We start from the raw sequence: 20,135 nt of genomic DNA, 5'->3' as shown, positions 1-20,135 counted from the left end.
CCAGGGCTCAGTCCAAGTCCAAGGCCACAGCTCCCTAGGTCCTCCCTTCAAAGGCATCTTCCTGTGATTTTGTAGTATTCAAGTCAACAATCCACAGCAATTGGATTTATCCTTGCTGTGGATAAAACTCCATGGAGGAAAAAAGACACAAGGCCAGCCGGGACCCCCAGTTCTCTGCTTCCCACCTGCACTATTCTGCTCTTGTGGAAGGTATTCTGGAAACGGGTATCCGGGGACCCTGTTCAACAGCTGACAAAGGGAACATGTTACTGGCAAGTATCAACCCCTCATCCCATCTCTACCCTAAGAAGGAAAAAAAAATGGAATGTGGCTTTTAACTTCAGGAAGAGGGATTGAGTTAACTATAAGGACGCTCTTTCGGCCTCAGAGAGCAGCAAACAGTAGGAAGAGTAACTCGAGGAGAATGTGACATCTCTTTTCGAGAGCTGGTCCTGGGTAAATGGGGTGCTGTTCTGCCTGGGGACAGGGGCATGGCCAGCGAGCATGTGCAGGTCACGGTCACAGACTGGCTCCTGAGAGGAGGTGCCCCGCGGAGCCCGTTCGCTTTTACCTAAATGTTTGGGTGGCGAGCGCCGAGGGGGCGGTGCACTGCCCTAGGTAATGATAGGGCGTCTGGGAGCCACGCGGGGGCTGCCCGTCGCGGTCGCGGCTGCGAAGACAGCTTGGAGACCTCGCGCTGTCTTCGCTTGGGGACCACCCCCACCCCTCGGGACCCCCTTCAGCCCGTCCCGCCCCGCCCCCTCCTGGCAGCCCCAGCGCGCATGCTCTCTTCCCCAGCCGAGTAACCTGGAGATTTAAAAGCCGCCGGCTGGCGCGCGTGGGGGCAGAAGGAGGCCAGCTCCACCGCGCTGGCCCTGGTGACAGCCGCTCTCCTCCGCCAGGTAGGAGCGCACCCCCTCTTCTCCCAGGCGACAGGGTACCGGCGCGGGAAGGGGACGGGCGCGGCCCAGCCCCGCGATGTAGCGAGCTTCACGCCCCGCGGTCTGGGACCACGCTGTGGCCGTCTGGGCGCCGCAGCCCCTCGAGTCCCAGTGGAGGTGGCCAGGCTGCGGAGTGCGGGGCACCCGCTCGGGTCCCCGCGGGGCTGTTCTTTCCTGGAGGAAGGCGGGCTGAGCTGGAGGCGCCCGGGCCCGGCCGTCCCCGGCCAGGCAGCGGATTAGGCAGCAGCGGACGGTCCGGCGCTAGCTCCTGTTGCACCTCCCTCGTCAGAGTTTTCTTTGGAAAGTTGCATGTATTTTCTTCCCTTGTCTCGGCTTCACCGGAAAGGGGCACGATGAGTCACCGCGGCGCCCACAGTCCGGGAGTTGGGAGCCTGGAAAGGGGCTGGCGGCCTGGAAGCCGCGGGAGAGGTGGCTGAACCCTTTGGGACATTTGTCTTGCGGCCAGCCTCTGGGCAGGGAGCTGAGGTTGGAGCGTGTGTGTGTTGTGTGTGCGCGCGCGCGGGTTCCTCTGCCCCCTTCTGAGTCTCGGTTACCCCTCAGAGAAGGAGGGGATAGAGAAGCTGAGTGCTCTGACCTCCTGCCTGCCAGGGTTCAAGTAGAGATGGTGAGGATTCTGAGAACAGCAAACAGGTGTGATGAGGTGGTACCTGGGCCCCAGACACAGCCCCTCAGGGCTCTAGGTATAAGTAGGGGCTTTGCCTGCTGGAAAAACCCCTAGGGACCTGCAGGGTTTCTCCGGAATGAGGGTCAGTCCTTCTCATAGTCTCCTGGAGCCCTGAGCCCTGTGAGTTGCTCTTGCCCTTGACCTCTGACTCAGCTTCCATCTCCCTGACAGCTACTCTTGACCTGCTCAGCTTTTCCTTCTACTCAGCACCACTCCCCTGTGCTTCCTCTTTTCTTAAGAGGCCAGAGCTGGGGGTAGGGAGAGGTTTGGCATGGTGGCTACCTGGCGAGGATTTGCCCTTCAGCTGTTGCACACACCTGATCCCAGTGGAGCAGGGACTAAGAATAGCCCAGCTGCTGTCTCGCTGCTCTGGAGTTTGCAGCTGGGCATAGCCAGCGGACCAGGGCCCAGAGTGACCCTTGCTGGGCTCCTGGAAGCGTTGCTTAGGGGTGGGGGTGAGGCCCTGGGGGCTTCAGGCTGCTTCTCCTGAGGCACCTAGCAGGACTCCCTTCCTGTCCAGGACAGCCTTGGTGTGGGTTCACCTGCCTGGGGGTTGTGAGGGGAACAGGCTGACTTACACGGGCGGGAACGGCCGGGGCCAGGAGGGGCAGGCTGAATGGGAAGCCTGAGGAAACCCATGGAGCAACTGCTCCCCGGGAGAGAGTGGAACAATATGGGAGGTCACAGGCCCTTTAGTCGGGCGGGTCCCCTTCCCTCATCCCTCCCTAATCTCCTCCCCACAGCCCTGTCTGGGTCCAGGACTCTGTTTTTCTAAAAGTTCTCAGAAAAATGGAACTTGAGTCAGCAGGATGAGTTTGAAGATAAAAATACAGCTGGACGAATGTGCAGCTGTGGCCATCCAGGCCCCAATTTAGTCGGGGGAGGGGAGAGTTTCCATGCGCACTCGGAGTGCGGAGTGTGCAGTGTGCGGTGGATGCCCCTGCCTCCCCTGGCTCTCTCAGCCACGTGAAGGAGGGCGGAGCCGGGCAAGGGTGCTTGGTGGCCCACAGGGGTCCGGCTAGGCCACTGGGTGGTAGAGGGATTCCACTTTCTCAGCCTGTCCAGGCCTCTGGAGAGAAAAGGCAGAAAGGCAGGGATGGCTGAGGACTCCAAAAGTGAAATTAAGCACTATCATCTGGACCATTATCGTCTAATAGCACAGCATTATGGATAAAAACCCAGACGGTCAGAGAGACAGGGCTTGTATCTTGGCTGCTCTACTAGCCGTGGAATGTGCACTTTCCCTGGCTGCAGAACGAGGATTGTAATAATAACCAGGATATACCTACTGTAGAGTCTTATTATTTATTAAATAATAACTAACAAATATAAATATGCATAAATAATAGCTCAATATAACATGTGAAGTATAAACAAATGTACTGTTATTAAACCACACACACAGAGCAGGGGACTGACCGTGTGCCTGATGGGAAGTAAGTGCTCAGTAAGTGTTAGCCAGCAGTAACCACATCCACCCTGTCTATCCCCCGTGACTGAATGGACAGCAGCGCCCAGCCCGGGGCTCCATTCTTGGGCTCTGCTATAGACCTCGTTTCTTTGGGAGCAAGGTCTCCTGGACTTTGGGAAGTCAGTATGACTAGGCAAGAGGCTGAACTCCAGCACCCAGTTGCCTGGGCTTGAATGCTGTTGTCTCTCTTGACAGTTACTTCACCTCTCTGTGCATCCATTTCCTTCTCTTAGAATGAGGATAACGGTAGCTACCTCATGTAGGCAAAGCTCTGAGCACAGCAGCTGTAAGTAGAAAGAGCTTGATAAACGTCAGCTGCTGTTATTTGGTGACAATGGAGACAATCATTGTGGTTTACACTTAGAGACCAGAGTCTCTTAGCAAAGGAATCGGGACCATATGTAACTACATGTAAGCTGTGAACCACAAATGCAGTTGAACTTGGGGTGCCGTGCTGAGAACACACCAGGATCTGAAGCCCCGGTCTCTCCCTGGCAGTATTGTGTGACTTATTTTTCAGTCTGTCCAGTAACCCATGCCCCCTCTTGCTCTCAGGTTAGGGGTGATGGAGACCAATCATGAGGTGATAGGGATGACTGTATATCCTGAAAGCTTAAGAGTCTTCTACGCAGAAAGGTTATTTGCTGTGAGTTTTAGGGTAACTGTATGATAGAGGGGGCTGCTGTGCATGTGGGCTCAGCTCCATCCTTCCTCCCCAGTGGGATGCTCTGCACTGCTTTCTGGTGTCCAGAACAGAAAACCCAGCCTAGCTTTTCTTTGAACAGTTAGTGGCCCTGTTTGCTTGACCACGAGGGCAGAGGCTGGACCAGTTGGTACCAGGCCCAGTGTCTCGAACGCTGCCGCCGCTTGACTTCCAGCAGTAGAGCTGGAGTGTGGAGCTTTGTCCAGTGTATTAAGTGTCCCTGTTTGCGGGGAGAGGCTGGTGACAGGGCCATCACGGGATGGTCTTGATATCTGGCCAGAACTTCCTGTTTAATCCCTTTTTCTACTGCGTGTTTGTTTCCTCCTCCACGGGAAGAAGTGCCACTGACCTCGCATGACTTGTGGGGCCTCTTGCTTCTGAGGTTGGAGGTGGGCCTGTCTCACCTGGTGGCCTTGGTGTCTGTGTCTGTAAGACGGAGAGGATAACATTCACCCTGCGAGGTTATGGTGAGGAATGCATGTGACAGGCATGATTAGCAAAGTGTCTGCACGGACCAGGTGCTCAATACGTGTTTATTTCCTTCCCCTTCCTTGTTAATTCTGGAGACCAGGCTGTCTGGGATGCCCTTGGGAGCAGCCGGGCTGAGGCAGCAGTCCCTCTGTCCCCAGTGCTCTCTGCTGTGCCCCCACCCGCCCCCAGCCTAGTCTCCAGTGTCCTTTGAGCTTACAAAGAGTGTCCAAGCTCGTAGCACCTGGCCCATTCCTAGGGGTATGACAATATAGTTTCCTACTCCCAGCTTTGGTCACTACAAAGAACCGAGAACCCAAAAACCTTGCATTTGGCCCTGCTGGGAATGCCAGGCTTGCCAGGCAAATCACATCAGATAGGAATCCTGACTCAGCCTCATCTGCGGGGCCTTGCATTCGAGCACCCCTCTTTTCAGGGCCTGGGTAGGGGCTGTGCTCCCTGCTTTCTGGGAGCTGAGGGGCCAGTGGGGTGGGCGGCAGGGAAGGATGGCAAACCACACCAGGAGGGCTGTGAGCGATCCACATCTAACCCTGAGGGACTGCCAGGAGAGCGCAGGCGAGACTGAGAGAAGAGGGGGGTCCTTGACAGCTAGGGCTCCAGGCCACCCTGGAGGAGGTGTGGGGCCTGAGGGGGCAGGGCTGAGTGCAGGGAGGCAGTGGAGGGGAGGTGACTGGAGCATGGTGATTCCTTCTGAAGCAAAGACAGGCCCAGTGCTGATGAATATCCCCAGTGCGGACCGAGATCTAAGATCAAAACTCATCCCGCGATGTTGGGGCCTGGTGTCCTTTCTACCACAGCTCCCTGGGGAGGGGACGAGGAAGAGGTGGGTGGGTGTGCAAGCCCCAGGACTCAGGGGCTGTGTCTTGCAGATATCTGCCCTTTTCCTGTCTGCGCATTTTCCACGGCTCAGCAACAGAACCGAGGAAGTCCTAGTGTCTTTGCACCTGTGCCACCTCCCCGCGTCTGACTGCCTTTGTCTCTTCCGCTGACAGGGACTGCAGCCCCTTCACAGTGGGCTGTCGCCTGATGGGCTCAGGGGGTGTTGGTTGGACGGGGTGGGGGGGTGAGTTTTAGTGTTCTTTCATGCTCCTTTGGGGAGGTCAGGTTGCACACACTGAGGCATACTTCCTCCAAGGGTAGGCAAATGAGGGTTCTTTAATAATAATAATAATAATAATAACAGTGTCTCTTTTGGAGCCTGCTTGCACCTTACTCATCACTGTCTATTTTTTCTTTTATTGTTGTTCTATTACAGTTGTCCCAACCCCCCCCCCCCCCATTGCTCTCCCTTGCCCCACCGCCCCTGGCCCCCATAGTCAATCCCCACCCTGTAGTCCATGTGCATGGGTCCATTATACTTGTTCTTTAACTAGACCCTTCCCTTTCTTCCCTTATCCGCCTCCCTGCTCCCCTACGGACCCTGTCAGTTTATTCCTTGTTTGCATGCCTCTGAGTTTTGCTCATTTGCTTGTTTTGTTGATTGGATTCCACTTGTAGGTGACTTCATATGGTATTTGTCTTTTACCACCTGGCTTACTTCACTTAGCATAATGCTCTCCAGTTCCACCCATGCTGTCGTGGAGAGTAGGGGTTCCTTCTTCCCTTCTCCTGTGTAGTATTCCATTGGGCAAATGTACCACAGTATTTTGATTGCATGACTATTTTGAGAACACATTTCCACAGGACTGAGTCTGGCTCAGAGCCTCTGATGATGAATGGGACTGGTCACAGACCCTAGGATATTGGGGCTGAAAGGTCCTTACAGACCATCACATTTGAGATACTAGACGTGGGACGAGGCAGAGCTAAGACCACACCCTGGCTGGACTCCCTGCCCTGCTCTGCTCTGCTCACCCATGGGTCCACCCAGACCCTCCACCCCCGGGCTGCCTCCTGTGTGCCTCACCTCTCAGGCCAGGCTGCAGGGTCATTTGTGCAGAGTTGCTTGGACTGGCTGACTGGCAAAGTTCAAGTTCAGTAGGAGGGAGACCAGTTCAGGTTTCACTTTGCAGGGGCTGTAGGAAGAGAAGGGAACAGGGGGAGGGGACTTGCCGTGGCTTGGAGAGTACACCCTACTCCCCATTTCCCCACACCCTCTTACCCGCCCTGGACTTAGGGTTTCTGGCGACCACTGCCCCAATTTGTAGGGGAGCACTTATTAGGCTCAAGGAGAGAAAGAATTCAGTTACTAATTTCAGCCAGGAACAAAGCCCAACTCTGGGCTGGCATAGGGAAGAGGGCAGTTCTGCCCCCAGATGTCTTAGCTACCTGGCTAGGTTTCAGGTGACCTCCTGACCCTTGGCGCTGTGTTGTACTTGAGTGGTGTGAGGGCAGGTGGAGGAGGGGTTTTGGCAGGTGGGGGGCTCTTCTCCACTGGGTTCCTCTGTGCCTCCCCTCACTATGCCGTGGGCCTTGTCTGTCAGTGGGCCCTCAGCAGGCACCTGTCTGTCCATGGAGGGCCCCCTCCCTGGGCAAGGTGGTGGTGGTGGGTGTGCGATCACAGAGCTGTGGTGCTGCGAAGAACCTGAGACGGCCCGAGACTAGTTCTCACTTTACAGTTGTGGAAACCGAGTCCCAGAGAGGTGAAATGGCTTGTCTGAGCCATACAGCCATGAAAGTTGCTGAAACTGCACTGCACTGTCCTGGCTCCCAGCTCAGAGCACCTTCCAGAATTTCCAAATGGTTTGAATTTTTCATTCAAGCTTTTTTATTTGTGCAGCTTTGGGCATGTTAATGGATTTCTCAATTTTCATTCTTGTGAAACAGGAATATTAAATAGCACCTACTTGGGAGGATTGTACAAAGGGCATGGACTAGAGAAGGAAGCTGTCAGGTGCCCAGCATGTGCCAGACACCCCTGGACAGTTAGGAGGTATCGGCCGCTGTGATGACTTCCCCCGTGGGTGGGAACCACCCTGTCTTATAACATTGGGGCATTTGTCCTTCCCCCCAGGCCACTGCAGGCAGGTCCACTGCAGTGGCCTCTGCTCACCTGTTGGGGCCAACACCTGGGGAGGCATTTACATTCTTGGCATTCTTCCTGCCTCTGGGGGCTGAAAGAGGCACTAGTAAGGGTGGGAGAGACTCCAGGTTGAGAGGAGAATGGAAAGACGAGTAAAGGAGTAGCTGGTTGCCCTCTGACCTCTGCTGCTCTTGTTTGGGAAAGAGAAGGCCCTCTCCGGGGTTTTTGCACTGAGGAAGCCCAGAGGAAGAGGGAAGAAGAGGCTGCCAGGAGCCCCCATTTATACTTGCTGTCAAACACACCACATGGCTGTGAAGGTGGTGGTGTCCATCCAAGTCTTCTTGCCCTTCGGATGGCTCCACTCGTTGCACCCACCTCAGCGGGCAGCTGGAAGAGTAAAACGCTGTGAGGAGTGGCTGGCGTGCGGGGCCTCGGTGTTAGCTGCTATTGTTAATTGCAGATGAGAAAACTGAGACTCAGGGAGGTCAATTAACAAGGTCACACAGTGTTAATAAGTGGTGGAACTGGCATGCAAACTCAGGTCAGGCTGTTGCAAAATTGAGGTCACCCTGCAGAATCTGCCAAGTTCAGAGGCCTCTGGCCCCTGGGGTGGAAAAGAGCTCCAGGTGGAAGAGTCCTGGTTGTCTTGGCTAGGAGGGTATTTGGTCAAGGGGACTCATTGTGACCCTGGGTCACAGCTGTTCTCAGAGAGGAAGCCTGATTGGGAGGCCCTTTGCCTGAAGTCAGATGTGCGTCCATGTGGACCGCCACTGCGGGATTGCCCCGGGACCCTTGGGCGGGGTGCTTCCCCTCTGCTTAGGCTGGCCCGGACTGACTGGCCAAGGTGAGGGTCAGACCTCTCACTGGACTGGAGAGGGAGGGGGGATCAGAGTGAGCCCCAGGGACCTGTCCTTCCTCCTCCCTTCCCCCACCCTCCTCTGGCATTTGTTTCCTTTCAGAAGCTGGGCTGGGGCTCTCAGACGGGGCAACAAAAGCAACTTTCCTCCAAGCTACTGCCACCTGTTGGGTTTTCACACATCAGGGGTGAGTGCGGGAGGGAACTGTTGCCCTTTTCCCAGTGTCTTCAATGTGTCCCCTCTGGCCCCCCAGGGCCTGGGATTCTCTTTGCTGCCTAACTTGACAGGGCTCAGGAGCAGGAGGGGGTTGGGGGCCCGCAGCAGCTGGAAGGGGAATTGAGTGGGAAGGGGCCAGCGCTGGCAGCCGGGAGAGAGTTTGATGGATTACTCTGCGGGCCTAGAGGTTTCTCCCTAATCCCCCTTTGTGTCCTGGCCTGCAGCCCCCTCACTCTCTCTGACAAGCTGCTAAGCAGAAGGCTTCCAGTCTGAGCGAAGAAAAGGCAGCGCAGCAGGCGGACTCTAAATCCCTGGCCTCTGGGCCCTGGGGGGGCGGGGGGGGGCAAGCTGGGGAGCAGGTCTGGGAGGGGGTGGATCTTCCTCCCTCTGCCTGGCCTTATTCTTTCTTAGAGTCCCTTGAAGTGCAGAGGTTGCATCCTGAGTAGTGTTTCCAAGTGTCTGTGGGAGCCCTGTGAATTGGTGGGCCTTGGCTGTTTGTGCAAATCACTGCCTTTTTGTAGAGTGGGAACAGGAATGCAGGTCCCCGCTTCTCTGGAAGTATTTGAACACCGAGAATCAAAGATTAGAAGTGGGCAGGAGGGCACCGAAGCCAAACACAGTCTAATCTCATGCACCTTCGCCCCAGCCGCCCAGAGAGGACCCCCACAGGGGGCTTCCCTGACAGGGACTCAGTGACGATGGCTGGCTCCTTACCCCCGCGGATGCTCATTTTCAGGTTTCCTGGCTGGCCAGCGTGGCCTCTTCTGGGGTGTCCCGATGCTCCTCCTGGAGCTGTCCTGAGGATGGAGTTTGTTTTGGGAATGCAGTGTGCTGGCTTTGACTGGAGAAGGCCAAGGACACTGGTTCCCAGGGACCAAGGCAAGGGGTCAGCTGGCAGGGGGGCTGGGCTGGTGAACCCATAGACCTCTTCCCACCCCCAGCTTGGAGGGCCTGGAGAGCTCAACCTGGAACCAGATTCTGGGGTCCGGCCTGTGTGGAGGAATGGGGATCCTTCCTACCTCAGAGTCTTGCAGCCTCCACCTGAACGTTGCACCCCACCCTCACCCCTGTCCTGGGGTGGGGCAGCCTAGTGTAGGGTAGTGTATGTGGGGGGATTGGCCTGGGGTGACTCCACCCCCTCTTCCACTGAGTCATTACCCCTCTGGCTAGCCCACCCTGTCCCGTTTCTCCCGCTGGGGGGTGGGTGGGTATCGGAGCTTGTGCTTCCCCAGGAGCTGAGAGAGCCGCACTATCCTGGTGAGCAGGGAGGGAGGAGGGCACAGTCGCTGGCTGCCCGGCTCCTCCCATCAGGGTGGGGGCTGCTGCCCTGGGTGGGGTGTGGGGACGCTGGCCCGAATAAAGAGGCCATAGAATTGCTGCCTGACACTGGCCCATGGCCGTGGGGCTGCCCCAGCCTGGGCTCCCTCTGGCCTCTGTCAGCTGAGGGACTCTGCTCCCCCCAGCTCCACTTCAGCTATGCGGTGGCAGGATCCCCTTTGAAAGTCCTCAAAGGCCCCTTTATACGTCCCTCTGACCCTCCCTTCCCATGGGGAGCTATGGGAGTGGGCTTAGGAGTGGGCTGTGGGCTCGGTTGCCTCTCCTCCCGCTTCCTCCACTCTGTCATCAGAATTTTGGAGAAAGTTCAGGCCAAGTTCGTTGCTATTGCTCAGTTTCGTTTCCCCTACTCCCTGCTGAGGCCTAATCTGAAGTGGGTGGTGACCGAGCCCACTGCCTGCTGGGGGTGCCACGTGTGGAGCCCACGCGGTGGTTAGGTCTCCCGCTATCTGGAGCTGGACACAATGCAGGTTCACGGGCCCTGCCAAGGCCCTGGGCTGTCTGGGCTGGGGCTCTGCTGGGCAGGGGTGGGGGGCGGAGGGGAGGAAAGATGGCCTAGGGTGGAGCCCCAGGAAGGCTCTCAGAGGTGTTGGGTTTCCTCCAGCTTTCTTACTGTCCTGTCGTGGGGGCCCAGAGAGGAGGGGAGACATTTGAGAGGGTCTTGTCCCAGAAGGCCACTGTTCCTTTCTAGGAGGTCAGGTCAGACTCCCCCTTCGGTACCGGGCCCTCCTTCCTTTCCTGGCCCCCCACCCCCCCACCAGGTGTCTTCGGAGTCGGCTTTCGGGTCGATATTCTGTTTACCAGATCGGCAGAGTCCTCCAGGGGCAGCGGGCAGGAGGGCTGAGTAGGGCATCTTTGAGACGGGAGGGTATAGGAGAGAATTGCATCCCGTCTCCCTGCCTGTCTTCCTGACGCAGACAGGGGAGCTCCCCAAACTGGGGACCCAGCGGCCACCTGTCAGTTTTCAGTTTTAACAGGAGGTGTGCCCCGGGGCTGCCTGTAGGAGTGTAACTGGGAAAGTGGTGGGAACGCCTTCTTGCCCCACCCCCCACCTCTCTGGGCCCGGGAGCCAGAGGGCCCGGGCTTCCCTGTTTGTGCCCCAGGGAAGGAGGCCTGGAGGGACTGCTGGTGACTGGGGTTAGTGCTCTGGGTGTCCTCGGTCACTTTCTCCACCCTGAGGGCCCTGGAGTGGGCATGACGAAGGGGCGGGCTGGGGCACTGGGGAAGATGTAGGGGAAGAAAGGGGCCTTTGGAAGGGAGAGTACTCTAATGGGTCTGGAATTCCTCCAGCACTTCCAGGCTGAAAAGAGTGGAGCCCGCGGGCGGAGCGTGCCCTGGACCCCGGGATGCGGTAGGAGCCAAAAGGGGGAGGACGGGCTCAGCAACCCAAGAAGAGAGTGCGTGGAGGAGCGCGGTTTAGAGCCCGCCCACTTCCTAATCGAGGACTCCCAGTGAATTCCTCACCTGGCCCAGCCCCGGGTTTCTAGGTAGAGAGCCTCAGGGGCTGAGGAGAGGAGCAGAGGTCCGGGAGGCGGCTCAGGGGCTATCTTGGTTGTAGATGGATGAGGGGGAATTTTTCTCTCCACCCCTTTTTATCTTTCTCTCTTATGGGCCGAGGAGCTGGATTAAGGGAAGGGGCGTGGCAGGGAGGCGGGTGGGGTGATTGACAGTGGCAGGAAAGCTGCAGTTTGGTTTCAACAATGGTGAGCACCCAGGGCCTGGGAATGGGGGCAGGTAGTGGGTGAGGTTGGGTCTAAACGTTTGTTTGCTCAGGGAGGACCTGGTCCTTACAAACCCGGAGCAGGTGAGTGTCCAGGGTCTGCCCAGGCTGAGGGCAGGGAGTGGAATGGGCTGGAAGCCTTTTGACCCAGAACCCTTCCCTCCAAGATGGAAAGCACCCTGGTCTCTGTACCATCCACTGCTTCCCTTCTGGGGGTGCTGTGGCAATGCAGCCACTGGAGAGGGGCTTGACTCAAGCTGAACCCACAACTGCCCAGCTGTAAGACTGATATTTGGGTTCCCCTACCCCTTTGGGGGACTCGTGGGCCAGTGTTTTACACTCCTGCTGTGCCAGCCGGTCCATGCCTTGTCCCAAAGTTGGTGGTCTGGGTCTGAGCGGATCTTTGGGGAGAGTGCTGCTGGTAGCTCAGCCTTATCTGAAGCCCCTTCCTTCCTGCTCGACCAGCTGCAGGGCCCCAGAAGGCAGTTATGGGACAGAGACCTCTTCCCTAGGGTTGATGGCCCTCTGCACTCTCTGTGGCAGGGCGCAGAGAGCACCTACGACGTGCTTTGCAATACACAAGGCCTCTGGGGCCAAGTGTCATTCGGAAAGATGAATGAGGTTGGAGTGCCAAACTACGAGATGCTGAGATTGGAGGAGGGAATGAGTGCAGGCTGAGGGTGCTCCAGCTTGGGGAGGGGGCTGAAGCCTGGCCCTCCGCCACCGTGGACTTCACAGAGGAGTAGTGCTCCTCAAATGCATTTGTGGGACTGAGTCTCGAGGCACGGGAAGGCCAGGGAAGGCGCCCCCGACTCCAGCCACCAGTGGCCAGAAGCTCTGTGCACCCAGCTCCTTTGAACGGATGACAGGTTAGGGGACTCCTGCCTTTACACACAAGATGCCCGCCTCCTCTGTACCACCTCTTCGTGGCTGACTTGATCTTGTGTGGTCCCTTCTAAACCATGCAGGCTGCAGTGCGTGTTATTGTTGCGAAGCACGACCTGGAGGCCAGCTGCAGAGGGTGAGGGGGCAGGGCCACAGGGTGGGTGCTTCCCAGTGGGGTTTCTGTGCACAGGAGTCAGGCCTGGAAGGAAGGGCTGTGGGGACTTCTCTGATGGGAATGGAGCTGTTTGGGGAGCAGACAAAGGCAGCCGGGGAACTGGTGGGGCGCCCTGCCAGCCCACGGCACAACAGGGCCATGGCAGTTGCCGGCAGTTGGTGTGGTTTCACACCCCTGTGAGGCTGGGACCTGGGAACATCTGGGCTGGACGGCGGCTTGCTTTCCCGGGGCGGTCAGGCAGCACAGGTGGGGGTGTTTCTTCCCCGTGAATGGGGAGCACTGGAGGAATCTAAGGGAGAGGCTTTCTGGCCCAGGTCCTGCCAGGGGAGCACTCTTTCAGTGGGTCAATGACAGGGTCAAACCCAGCCCAACAAACCACAGCCTCCCCTCCTGTTCCCCTGGTCCTCGTTCCCCTGGTCCTCAGTTCCTGGGGGTGGGAGTTCCGATGCCGCACAGTTCACAGCCAGGCAGTGCAGAGTAGGAAGTGCTGCTCTTAACAAAGGGGAATTGGGCAGCCAGCTTTGGGAAGTGGAGAGAGAAGCAGATAAACCCGGCCTGGTGGAGGGTCTCCGGGGGCACCTTGGTAGCAGGGCCTGGGGATCTGGGAACTCAGGTGGTTTGATTTCTTTTCCCTCCCATATTAGCAGAGGAGGGCAGCTGCAAAGGTATTCCAAGACAGAGAATAACCAACATCTCTTTGGCCCTGGAGGGTGCTGAGGTCTAAAAATCATATTTACCTTATTAATTATGTCAGCCTTAGGCTAATATTAACATGCATTTCCTGACTGGGCGGTAGGAGTGGCACCTGGGTGGCTGGGCCACACCATCAGCCTGGAAGTGGACAGGATTCAGAGCATTCAGAGCAAACCCTGGAGACCTGGTTTCCAGGACTTAACGCTCGGTGTGTTTGTTGTCCCTGCCCTTTTAGGACCTGAGTGAGATGTCCCCACCAGGCACCCCATGGCAACAGGCAGTTAGCATGGGCTGAGCGGCTGGACCGGCACGGAGGACCGGAGAAATGGCCTCCTGGCGGAGTCCTAGGCAGCCGGTGGCAGCGAGGAGGAGCGGCCCTGGCACCTGGAGCAGGGCTGGGAGGAGGCAGTTCTGGAGATAGTGACGGTCGGAGCCCTACCCGCCTGGCCCGCCATGGTCCTGAGGCTGTGGGTGAGCCGCTTGCTGCGGCATCAGAAAGCCCAGCTCCTGCTGGTCAACTTGCTGACCTTCGGCCTGGAGGTGTGTCTGGCTGCGGGCATCACCTATGCACCGCCCCTGCTGCTGGAAGTGGGAGTCGAAGAGAAGTTCATGACCATGGTGCTGGGTGAGTCTCTGCTTCCTCCTGCCCTCCCGTTCCAGGTGCATACCGCCTGGAACCAGGGCAGCGGTGCCTCTCTCTGCCCACAGTGCCGCTTGCAGGGAGAGGTGGCTGTCTGCTGGGTTGGTATGGCTGGGGATGGGGTGGCCTGGGCTGAAGGGGTCCCAAGAGGAAGAAAAGAGTACAGGGACATGCCCTGGTCACCAGTAAACCCCTGTCTAATGCCCGGTTCACAGGAGACACTGTAGAAATGGCCCCGCCCCTTTGGCTAGCCCTTTATAATCTATAATCTGTAATCTATAATCTATATAATCTATAATCTATTATCTCATGCTTGTAGCAAGCCTCTGAGCTTATCTGGCCCACGGGGAAGATAATGGAGGTCTGCAAGGAGTTAGGTGACCTAGCCAGGCTGGTCCCTGAGCCAAGGCTCTTTCTTAGCCATGGGTCAGGGGCTGAGCTCTGGACTGCGAATGAATTCTGCAAAGGCCACCAAAGCGGTCACCATCACGTGACTCCCAGGAAGCAGGGGCTCCATCAGGGCCGCAGGCTCTGCAGTCAGACTGCCTGCTACCACCTCCCCAGCTCTGTGCCTGGACAGAAGTGTCACTTATCTGTTGCTCCATGCCTCGGCTCCCCCATCTGGAAAGGGGGCACTAGTGACCCAGGCTGTGAGGTGTGAATTAGAGTCCCTGTGAAGCACTCAGCACAGCGCCCAGTGCGGGATCGGTCCTCCCTGCAGCGGTATCATGATCATCTCCACCCTTCTCAGGGAGGCTGGTCCCCCTTCCCCGCCCTCAAGGGCTCCAGCCTCTGGCTCATACTACTTGCCCTTCTTGCAGGCATTGGTCCAGTGCTGGGCCTGGTCTCGGTGCCACTTCTAGGCTCAGCCAGTGACCACTGGCGTGGGCGCTATGGTCGCCGGAGGCCCTTCATCTGGGCGCTGTCGCTGGGTGTCCTGCTGAGCCTCTTCCTCATCCCGAGGGCTGGCCGGCTGGCGGGGCTGCTGGGCCCAGACACCAGGCCCCTGGAGCTGGCCCTGCTGATCCTGGGTGTGGGGCTGCTGGACTTCTGCGGCCAGGTGTGCTTCACCCCACTGGAGGCCCTGCTCTCGGACCTCTTCCGGGACCCAGACCACTGTCGCCAGGCCTTCTCTGTCTATGCCTTCATGATCAGCCTCGGGGGCTGCCTGGGCTACCTCCTGCCTGCCATTGACTGGGACACCAGTGCCCTGGCCCCCTACCTGGGCACCCAGGAAGAATGCCTCTTTGGCCTGCTCACCCTCATCTTCCTCACTTGCATGGCAGCCACACTGTTCGTGGCCGAGGAGGCAGCCCTGGGCCCAGCCGAGCCAGAGGAAGGGCTGTCGGTCCCCTCCAGGCCTCCCCACTGCTGCCCGTGTCGTGCCCGCCTGGCTTTCCAGAACCTGGGCGCTCTGTTTCCCCGGCTGCACCAGCTTTGCTGCCGTGTACCACACGCCCTGCGCCGACTCTTTGTGGCCGAGCTGTGCAGCTGGATGGCATTCATGACCTTCACGCTGTTTTACACGGACTTCGTGGGCGAGGGCCTGTACCAGGGCGTGCCCAGGGCTGAGCCAGGCACCGAGGCCCGGAGACACTACGATGAAGGTAAGGCTCCGTGGCTGGGGGCTGTTGCGGGAGCTTCCCTCTGGGGTGGGAGCTCAGGCGGAGGGGGAGGCCCATGCCCTGTGCTCATGCTCAGAACATCTTTCTCTGCACTTGGCTGGCAGCTCTGGCTGTGTTCCCTGAGGTCAGTGAACAGCCTAGGCTTGGGTGTTACAGGTAGGGGAGGGAAGGTGCTGGGGGGCAGGGCTGATCTACAGCAGGTCTTGGGTAGCCGGCTCTGAGCGACCCCCCAGGCTATACTGCCCCCCATCTGACCGCCTCTTTCCCGGCTCCTGCCCAGGAGTCAGGATGGGCAGCCTGGGGCTGTTCCTGCAGTGTGCCATCTCCCTGCTCTTCTCCCTGGTCATGGACCGGCTGGTGCAGCGCTTCGGCACCCGGGCTGTCTACCTGGCCAGCGTGGTGGCTTTCCCTGTGGCTGCTGGTGCCACGTGCCTGTCCCGCAGCGTGGCTGTTGTGACCGCCTCGGCCGCCCTCACCGGGTTCACCTTCTCCGCCCTGCAGATCCTGCCCTACACACTAGCCTCCCTCTACCACCGGGAGAAGCAGGTACTCTCGCCGGATGCCACACTGGACACTGGGGGCTGGGGCGGTGGAGTCAGGCAAGAGAAGCTGGAGAAGGCAGTCTGTGATCGGACAGGAAGCCTGTGGGGCCCTGGGGGCCGGGGAAGGAGGGCATAGGCTAGATTCCCGGAATGCCTTCCTGGTGTCGGGATCACAAAGCCCTTGAGTGGGTGATTGCAAGAAATGGGAAACCCTTCTCTGGATCCCAAGAGTCAGGCTGACAGAAGCCCTCAGCCTGGGCTGGGTTGTTCTGTGCAGAGGCAGGGGACCAGCTCAGATGGCCTCTGGGGCCTAGCTTCGGCAGGTGGCCAGTGGCCATGGACCGGCGTGGCCAACACTGTCCCTCACTCGGTGAGAGGCTGGGAGAGGCACTGTGACTGCCCTGTGCCTGCTTTGGTGTCCTAGATGGAGAAGGCTCCTCACTGCCCCCTCTCGTGACTTACCTCCTCTGTCCAAGTCTCTCTTGTCCTGCCTCACTCCTTTGCCCCCCACCCCCATCCCCGCCCCCAGGGCAGATCTCTGCTCCTGCAGCTCCTGACACCACTTGCCTGACTTTGTAAGTCAGGTGGCCTCACACTAACCAGTCCTTCCAGGGGTCCCTTCTGTGGGAAGCCTCCTGGCCTGGGCTGTAGGGTCACCTTTGTCCCTTCCACTGGCCTCACTGAGCTGTATAGCCCTGGGTGCAGAGCTCTGCCCAGATGGGCAAGAAGTTAGGGTGTCCCCAGAGCTTCAGACTGCAGAGAAGGCACGTCTCTGCCCTTTCAGGACTCGGGCAGGGTAGCAGAGAAGCACCGAGCTGGGGGCTGGTTCACCGAATCCATAGCTACAGGGTAGGAGGAGTGGCGGGGGCGGGGGGCAGGGTCTGGGTTGGGGAACCTGCTTTGTGAGAGCCCTGTCCACACGCTGATGACTTTGATCAGTCTGCACTCTGCTGCTGACTTGGGTGGGGGCTTAGCGGCTGATGTCCGAAGGCCAGGCATGGGCATGTGCACTTGAGCCAGAGAACACGCTGGGGCTGGTCGTCCCCATGGACTGAGGAGCACGCCTATCTGTCTCTCTCCAGGCTCCAGCCTCACTGGTCTTCCCTGGGCTGGCAGGCAGGGAGGAGAGTCCTGGGAGGTCCCATGACAGCAGCTGCAGGTGGCACCCCTGGCCTTGGGCATTGCCCGCACCTGCCTCTTGCCCTCTTGCATAAGTTGTGGGCTCCCCTGGGGTCAGGTTTGAGCTCTGCCATGGTTCCCTAATGCAGCCAACTCCAGAATTCTTTCCTGCTGGGCACGAATGGGGATGGGGACAGTCTGATAAGTTGTGTCCTCACCCTTAAATAGGAGGCCCAGACTGCTGGGGGCAGGGCTGGGCCAGGTCACTCAGGTCTGAGGACACAGTGAGAAGGTGGGGGAAAGGGCTTTAACATTAGCACAACTAGGGCACAGAGTCCAGGGAGGGCGATTCCTCCTGCTTCTCTCTGAGGCTGCCTGCTGGACCCTCCTTGCCTCAAGGCTGGGGCCACAGATCTCACCGTAGGGCAGCCGCTCAGACAGGGCCCGGGGTGCAGTGGGAGCAGAGCTTCTCTCTGAAGATGGTGATGAGGGTTCCACAATGTCCAGGTGGTGGGGGAGGGAAAGAAGAGGGTTTGGGCCACCAGGTGCCCCAGCCTTGGATTTCACCCCTCTGTTTTTACACGTCTTTCCTCCCTGTCTTCATTCTGCCTGTCTTTCCCTTTGCCGTGGGGTCCTGCTCCCTTCCCAGCCTGCAGTACTGCATTTGTCTGCCATCTGCCTGTTGCAGGACAGGCTAGAGGGGCCCCAGACTTCTAGTCTCGGGTTTGTCCTGTCCCTGCCTCCTCTCCTGCCTCCCAGTCCTGAGGAGTGTTCTGACTAGACCCAAACCAAGCAGGGGCTGCTCAGTTGTTTGACCCACTGCCTGATTTTCTTTAAGGGCTGTGGCCTGGTTTATGCTCATAGCTGGGGGACTTCCATGCCTGGGTGCACACCTGTCCTAGCTCCCTTTTCGTTCCTGTGTCCCCACAGGTATTCCTGCCCAAGTACCGAGGAGATCCTGGAGGTGGTGCCAGTGAAGATAGCCTGACGACCAGCTTCCTGCCTGGCCCCAAGGCCAGGTCCCCCTTCCCCAATGGACACGTGGGTGCTGGGGGCAGTGGCCTGCTCCCGCCTGCACCTGCTCTCTGCGGGGCCTCTGCCTGCGATGTGTCCATGCATGTGGTGGTGGGCGAGCCACCTGAGGCCAGGGTTGTTCCAGGCAGGGGCATCTGCCTGGACCTCGCCATCCTGGATAGTGCCTTCCTGCTGTCCCAGGTGGCCCCGTCCCTGTTCATGGGTTCCATCGTGCAGCTCAGCCAGTCTGTCACTGCCTACATGGTGTCAGCTGCAGGCCTGGGTCTGGTTGCCATTTACTTTGCTACACGGGTAGTATTTGACAAGAGTGACTTGACCAGATACTCAGTGTAGAGTAGTTCCTACCCTCTGGGGGGTGGGGGGGCTGCCTCACTGGGTCCCAGCTCCCTGTATTCCAGGCTCCATCTGGCTACTGGGCTGGCCTCCCAGGTTCTGTCGCTGCCTAAGTGATGTGGCTCTCTGCTGCCACCCCGTGGTGACAAGGTGCATAGCTGCACGGTTAGAGTCTGGGACTTCCCTCCCACACCTCTTCATGGATTCCCTCCCACAGTCTTTAGGGCTGTGGTTGACTCCAAATGGGCTTAAGTCTGAACTAAATACAGGGAGAGAAGGGCAGGGCATTTGATTAGCACCATGCACTGGAACTCAGGACTCTGGCAGAGTTACCCAGGCTCAGCGTTAACAGCTAGTGTCTTGATCAACGCATACCAAGGGAAGGTATTTAGGGAGCTGAGTAACTCAGCCACCAATTCTCCCTCCTCTGAGCCCCCCAATCCTGTAGGTCCCTCTAATGTTGCTCTAGTGTGAAACTCTCCACAGGATTTAAAAGTAAGAAAGTTACTTGGTGGGGGGGGCTAAGGTTCCTTAGGGGGGAGGGGCCGCCGCCTGGCCCCGTGGCACTGCCGTCCCACTGAGCTGCCCAGCCCCCGTGTTGTCAGGACGTGGCTTGTTGGCCCCTGTGTCTCCATCATAGGGACACGGGCCTTTAAATATTTAATTTATTTATTTAACTCAATAAAGGGGCATCAGTTCCCAGCTCTGCCATGTCTGGCCTAGGAGGTGACGTCCCCAGTGACTGGGTCCCATGACATGGCTGGTTATTGGGCTCAGCATTGTCAGAATCTCCTTTCCTAGGGATGATCTGTCTGGCCCCAACACTGCCTAACCCGGGAGCTTGGAAGCTCTCTTCTCCCCAGCTGATACACCAACTCCTCTCGCCCATGGCTGGGTAAAGGTGAAGAGTTGGCCTTCAGGTCTCAGCAGCCTCCTGAGCCTCGGCTCCTCTCTTGGCCCAGCCTGCCCTCGCCCCCTCCCCTCTGCTCCCTCTAGGACTGGGCTGATGAAGGAGCCACCCACCCCCACCTTTCTCTGGCTTCACAGCCTCTGTTTGGGGCTGTTCCAGGACCAGAAGCAGCCAGGGTGGCTCCTCAAACCTTCGTCCGTCTCATGCCCAGGGCATATCTGTGCTTGGGGACTCTCGCACAGAAACTCAGGAGCACCCCCTGCCTAGGCTAAGGAGGTCATATCTCTGGGGGGTTTTAAGTGCCGTTTGCAATAATGTCATGTTTTATTTATTTAGCGGAGTAAATATTTTATACTGTATGTGAGCAATCAGAGTATAATGTTTATGATGATGAAATTAAAGGCTTCTTATATGTTTAATCGGCCTGTAGTTATCTTTTCTCCCATGTAAGGATCAGATTTCTTTTTGGGGGGGGTAAAATTTTTTTTATTGAAAAACAAATATACAACTTGGAATGGATCTGAGGCAAATTGTGCCATAAGCAGATTTTCTTTAAGTGGCTAAACAAAGTTTAAAAAGCAAGTAACAATAAAAGAAAACATTTCTGGTATAGGACCAGCAGTACAAAAATATAGTGTACAAGTACCTGGATAATACACCCGTTTTACAATAGTGCAACTTTAAGTATGTATTGTTGACTGTCCATAGTCCATGCAGAATTACAACTCCACACTGCAACAACAGTATGCTGACAGTTCCTAAAGAAAACTACTTAAAAAAAAGGCATAACCCAGATGTT

The 20,135-nt window shown here is 57.7% G+C and overlaps 1 protein-coding gene across 3 annotated transcripts; it reads left to right on the top strand.

Annotated features, from left to right (window-relative positions):
* The first annotated feature begins 505 nt into the window (after nt 1-505).
* On the top strand, nt 506-19,757 carry SLC45A3 (solute carrier family 45 member 3). 3 transcript variants are annotated; one of them, XM_028530737.2, is made up of 6 exons: nt 845-902; nt 8,211-8,295; nt 13,368-13,757; nt 14,594-15,379; nt 15,678-15,943; nt 17,989-19,757. In XM_028530737.2, the coding sequence occupies exons 3-6, from the start codon at nt 13,586-13,588 to the stop codon at nt 18,424-18,426; spliced, it is 1,662 nt and encodes a 553-aa protein (XP_028386538.1). In that variant the 5' UTR covers nt 845-902; nt 8,211-8,295; nt 13,368-13,585; the 3' UTR covers nt 18,427-19,757. The 3 variants fall into 3 exon arrangements, with proteins under 3 accessions (XP_028386537.1, XP_028386538.1, XP_035871744.1); XM_028530736.2 differs by lacking the exon at nt 8,211-8,295 and having other exon boundaries at nt 506-902; nt 17,989-19,752; XM_036015851.1 differs by lacking the exons at nt 845-902; nt 8,211-8,295 and adding an exon at nt 11,315-12,353 and having other exon boundaries at nt 17,989-18,426.
* Nucleotides 19,758-20,135: the final 378 nt, after the last annotated feature.

The sequence above is a fragment of the Phyllostomus discolor genome, chromosome 14 (assembly GCF_004126475.2).
Source record: "Phyllostomus discolor isolate MPI-MPIP mPhyDis1 chromosome 14, mPhyDis1.pri.v3, whole genome shotgun sequence".
In the NCBI taxonomy this organism is placed as follows: Eukaryota; Metazoa; Chordata; class Mammalia; order Chiroptera; family Phyllostomidae; genus Phyllostomus; species Phyllostomus discolor.
Note: the sequence above shows the minus strand (reverse complement) of the source record. Positions and strands in the feature narration are given on the sequence as shown.